The sequence below is a fragment of the Lytechinus pictus genome, chromosome 18, assembly GCF_037042905.1.
Source record: "Lytechinus pictus isolate F3 Inbred chromosome 18, Lp3.0, whole genome shotgun sequence".
Classification (NCBI taxonomy): Eukaryota; Metazoa; Echinodermata; class Echinoidea; order Temnopleuroida; family Toxopneustidae; genus Lytechinus; species Lytechinus pictus.
In genome coordinates this window covers 14,636,501-14,642,500 of record NC_087262.1, presented here as the reverse complement: position 1 = coordinate 14,642,500, position 6,000 = coordinate 14,636,501, and the positions used below count along the sequence as shown (strand labels likewise).

The following is a 6,000-nucleotide window of genomic DNA, read 5'->3' as shown; positions in this document are numbered from 1 at the left end:
ATCACTCCTTCTTTCAAATGGCAATGTGATGCTATGCAATCTGTCCTTATTTAACATTTAGCAACGTACCAGGCAGATTGAATCCCTACTTGAGAGTTTAACCACTGATGGACTTTATAAACCAGTGCCTGTCAAATCATCTACACCCATACCCATACCCCAACCCTAACCATAACCCTTGTTTGAATTTAATATGATAATCGTACAAAAAATACTCTTCAATTTTCGGGGGCATCATAAGGTGGCTACAGGCTACCATTTTTATGTTTGCATTTTTTATGGACATAGTAAATTTCCATGTGTTGGGCATCACAGAGCGCCCAAAGAGATACAGACGCTGTATGAAGAGACTCTACAGACATTGTACGATACCCCTTCGCTGATCCTATGATGCCCCAATGATATGTATAAAAAAGCTACAATCTTTGTAATTTGAAAATATGTATATTCTGACCTAAACAAAATTGTAGACCTTCAAGGTGAATGAAACCCTTGGAACAAGTGGGTTTGTGTGGAAAGAGAAAAATCAAAGAATAAGATCTCAGAAAGTTTGACAATGATTGGACAAATAATGAGAAAGTGATGAGCATTTGAATATTGCAATCACTAATGCTATGGAGATCCTCACATTGGCAATGCGACAGATCCGTGTGATGTCACATGTGAACAACTTTCCCTTTGATGGACTATAAAATACCCCCAAAATGTCTCTTTTTGCTATTTTCTTATGGTGATACAAACTCTTTATCCATAATATATTCTTTGAAAATCTGTATTACAAGCCCTCCTATATAAAGAATTAATGATCTACTGATAGATGTGATAAAAGAGGCATTGTAAGTGAAATATATACAAAAAAAAATGGGAAAGTTGTTCACATGTGACATCACACATCTTTGTCGCATTGCCAGTAGGAGGATCTACATTACAACAATGATCTGAACTTCAAATGCTCATAACTTTCTCATTATTTGTCCGATCTTTCTCAAACTTTCTTTGATCTTATTCTTTGATTTTTCTGTTTTCACACAAGCTATCTTGTTCCAAAGGTTTCATTTTCCTTTAAAATCAATCATGGGTCCGCAAAAATATTGTACAATCATCATAATCCACCCAAAGGAGATTCAACCCTATGGCGATTACCAGGATACGATCACCCGACTGGCATTTTATGATGATTGTAGACCAAATGTACCCTTCTTACTATGTATTAGACGAAGCCGTGCCTTCCGTCTGTCCTCTATAACTGTCGGCGATATTCTGGGCGGAGTAGATCCCTACGGGTGAGTTGAATTGCTTGTGGACCATGTTTGGAGCCGACTGGGGTTGGGCCGCTCCCCCTCCGGATCCTGGGAAGAGGCGGGGTTTGACGTTGTGACTGCTGCCTGCATGCTGGAATTGCTGTTGAAGTATCAAAACAAACAAAATAAGTTAGAAATAATTATCTTTTAATAAATACCAAAAAGTGGTCCTAAACTTTAAGAGTGATTTTGACAGTTTGATTAGAAATTTCATAGATATAGATTTTTAGATAGCATCTTTCAAACAAATGAATTCACAATTAAATAAAACTTAATAAAAAATCTTTAGATTTTAGACAAAAACTTGGTAAGGGCTTCAAGCTGGGAGGGGGGGGGGTGGTGGGTAATGTCATTGATAATGCCTAAAACATTCAATCATCAAGATAATATGAAATAAATAGCTTTTTCATGTATCTAGGGTTGGAAAGTCTATCCCTTTTCCAGAATCTTGATACATTTCACTCAATTTGCGTACACAGCCCAATTGCAAAAAAGAACCCCACCTTTTTACATGCCTATGGGTAGGAGCATGGTGTCCACCTGATACTAATAATAAAGATAATAAAATAACTAGATTTATATAGCGCTTTTTGCTAGAGGATACAAAGCGCAATTATTATTATCCCGGCTTCAGCTCGAGCTACCACTTTATCAGTATCGCTCAGCGACTTCAAAGAATTATTCCTACTGGGATCCATTTACCTCATCTGGGTCAGATCATTTTTCTTGCTGAAGGAAATTACAGCATGGCTGAGATTTGAACCCTAAACTATTTTTTTGAATGCTCCAATAAGTGCCCCCCCCCCCCCATCGATATACATATGCATAACCAACCTGTTTATTAGCCTTGAGTGATACATTGATACCGGTATCAGGCTGCTGATTGACCTCTGGTGTCCAGATAGTTGCTTGAGCTGACCTGAAAACAAGGACCAAATCAGAGATAGAAAGACAAGGATGATTAAAGAAGAGTCTGAATGACTTAAGTTTCTTCGTACTCTAATCAAATTTTGACAAATAAAATCTGTGAATTAAAATTTTTTTTTTTTGACTTTCTAATTGAAATATTTAACAAGATAATATCATTCTACAAAGTTGGTGAATTAATATTATGACTTACAATCTGATTAGCAACAAATATGTTCCTTTCATTCATAACAAAAGTCAAGCATAACTAACAAATATTTTAAAGTGCCCTCCCCCCCCCCCATGGCAGAGTTGTTCATAAGTTACAAAATTTATACAGTGACACTTTCGTGTGCTAAGTGAGATTTTCCATAACTTTTATTCCGATCAATTAAAGTTGGAACTGGGGGGGGGGGGGGTGTTTCACTAAGATTTGAGTCCCATGCACATGATCTGACCAATTTGGTGACGCAACTGAAATTAGGTGCGACTCTAAGTTACACTTAAATCTTTGTGAAACAACTCCCTGATCTTGTTAGATTAGAAATCTTGTTGACAGGCATATTAATGAACAGTTTTTCATTAGTCAAGATTTGATAAGAATTATAGAAAGTTTACTTCCATGATGTTAAAGAGTAAAAAAAAGCACCAGAAAGGTTTGCATTTAAAGCTTCCAGGAGCTGGAAATGACATTGCATGTATGACATCATATGATAAAGATGAATCGAAGTATGGCTTTTATCCAATGGAATTATCTTAGGTTGATCATTGTCTGACCATCACGTTTAGAAGACAACTTCCTCCTTCCTGTTCAAGATCACTTTACAACAACGGAAGCAGTCCATCTTTCCTGCTCAATTCATGTATCAGTCCCACCGTATTCAATTTCATGTTTGTGATTAATAGCCAAATATTGGGTATACTCAAAATCAATAAATGATACACAAAATCATAAACCTCAAGATGATGAAGAGAAGAAATATAACCACAGAGAACATAGGATTACATAAAGTCATTTTCCTGTTTTTAAGTCATAGAACGGTAGCAATATTTGGGGGATATCTCTCTGACTTCCTGTTTTGTCTGTATGTGATCAATCAAAACCCATTGGATTACGAACACATACATGTATGCACTCACATGAATTTATTACCCAACCTATAAAGATGGTTAAAATAAAATTGCATGCAAAATAAATTGACATTTTTTAACCAACAGTTGGTAGGTTCATATTTGAACCAACTTTTTGGTTGGTTAAAAACTGATGAGAGTGAATAATACATGTACTTTATCTCAGTTGAGATACATACAAAGTTCTTTTGGGGTCAATTTGCATTTGCAAACACTTTATTTCCATGACATTTTCTAGCTTTTAAAAAAAAAACAAGGATTTTTTTTAATGGCTTTTTTAGGTGTTTTTTATTAGAAAATAGAGTGCTCTACCCCTTTCCTGGTTAAAAATTCCAGAAGTTACTTGACAGTGAAAGAAACTGAATTTTTGTTTACTTTATATTTCTATAGTTATTTAGACTCTTTTTTACATTACGAGTACTTTGCTTTCGCACTGGCTTAATACATTTTAAAATATGGGTAGAATTCATGATCAGAAAAAATACCAGGTATTTTTGTGATGGGGGCGGGTATGAAATCATCCTTGGTATGGTATGCTATCTATTAGATTATATGCATCATAGTTATGATTTTAAAAATGCAAATAGTTCAAAAGCCTTAAAAAGTAAAAAATATGATATTAAAACATACCATATTTACAAAAATGGTATAGATAATATCAAGGATTAACAAGTGGAACGCCTCTGGCAGTCTCGCCTGCATTACGCAATTTAATATAGCAGCAGTGCTAACTTTGAAAACTACTATAAAATAATCATTCACAAAAACATCATTCATATAATGACATAATACCCCGTTCATTGACCATAAATGACATTTGAACGGAGACTTAAGACTGTCAACTACACCCATGTCCAAGTTTTATGAACTAGATCCATAAACTTTCAGAGCTAGGATGGTAATTTAACATATACCCCCAACACGGCCAAAGTTCATTGACCTTAAATGACCATTGACCATGGTCATGTGACCTGAAACTCGTACAGGATATTCAGTGGTACTTGATTAACCTAATGTCCAAGTTTCATGAACTAAATCCATAAATTTTCAGTTATGATGGTAATTCAACAAATACCCCCAACTTGGCCAAAGTTCATTGACCCTAAATGACCTTTGACCTTGGTCATGTGACCTGAAACTCAGGCAGGATGTTCACTAATACTTGATTAACCTTATGTCCAAGTTTCATGGACTAGATCCATACATTTTCAAAGTTATGATAGTAATTCAACAAATACCCCCAATTTGACCAAAGTTCATTGACCCTAAATGACCTTTGACCTTGGTCATGTGACCTGAAACTCGAGCAGGATGTTCACTAATACTTGATTAACCTTATGCCCAAGTTTCATGAACTAGGTCCATATACTTTCTAAGTTATGATGTCATTTCAAAAACTTAACCTTCGGTTAAGATTTTGAAAATAATTTTCCCAACATGGTCTAAGTTCATTGACCCTAAATGACCTTTGACCTTGGTCATGTGACCTGAAACTCGGGCAGGATGTTCAGTAATACTTGATTAACCTTATGTCCAAGTTTCATGAACTAGGTCCATATACTTTCTAAGTTATGATGTCATTTAAAAAACTTAACCTTAGGTTAAGATTTGATGTTGACGCCGCCGCCGCCGTCGGAAAAGCGGCGCCTCAATTGAAATGCTATTAAATAGAAAGTGTTGGGGTTTGCGGGTATAATGCAAATTGGCAATGCTGGCATTTCAACAGTTAATAGAGGGTGATTGGGCTCGGACAAGAGATTGAGCTGGACAAGATCCCAAGAAAGAGGAAATTTGATTAGCTCATTTAATCTTCTCTGTCAATATTTATATCTTGGCTGATTCATCCTCTGCCAAGGAACAGAAGTCATCGTACATCTGACCCAAACTGACAGGACTTTCCATGCTATAGTCTTAATCACTACATTATAATGGGGGCATGTAGAGGTTGCTCCCCCCCCCCCCCTCCCTCGTTCATTAATTGTCAAACCACTGATTTTCTTTCAATGTTTATCTTATTTTTTAATGTAAATTAAAAAGAAAGGAGATAATAATTATAATAAAAAATATGAATATGCGCACACTTAATCTTCCACTTGAGTGCTTTCCTTCCTCGCCGTCATATTCTAAATGAAAAAAAAAATTCCCCTGTAAAATTACTACAAATTAAAAAGATAAATATCCTCAGGTTTTACATGGTCGATCAGGTTCAGTAAATTTTGACAAACAAATTCTTGATCATAATGGGAAAAAGAATTAAAAGTTGAACTTGAGTTGACTGACATGTATGTTACACACCCATCCTTGTAGGGTGATATAAAGAAAGATATGAAGCAAGAAATGGAAATAAAAACAATATATTTATTGAGAAAATGAATTTATATCAGGTATAGGACCTTCACCACATCCTGAAGTGTAATCAATGTTCGTGTAAGATCGTAGTAAAGGAGGGAGTGGTAATTTGAATATCATACAAGGACACTGTTATTGACAAGTTTATTCCTTCCTGCGCCTTTCCTGTATTCATGGCTACCAACTTAAATCACTGAACATATGTACTCCTGGTGGGAGTAGTGGCAGTGGTAGTGATGTAGGTGATGATGATGAGGAGGAGGAAGAAGAGAGTGATGACAATGGAGATGGCTGTGATGATAGCAGTGATGAT

At 35.8% G+C, this 6,000-nt stretch overlaps 1 protein-coding gene across 1 annotated transcript in view; it reads right to left on the bottom strand.

The window, feature by feature from the left end:
- LOC129281446 (PDZ and LIM domain protein 3-like) overlaps positions 1-6,000 on the bottom strand; it is a 52,445-nt gene that overhangs the window by 14,515 nt on the left and 31,930 nt on the right. Inside the window, exons 3-4 of the mRNA XM_064113463.1 lie at positions 2,136-2,220; positions 1,205-1,401 (exon numbers count right to left, since the gene is read on the bottom strand). Coding sequence (XP_063969533.1) covers positions 1,205-1,401; positions 2,136-2,220 — 282 coding nt within the window. The remainder of the gene's footprint in view (positions 1-1,204; positions 1,402-2,135; positions 2,221-6,000) is intronic.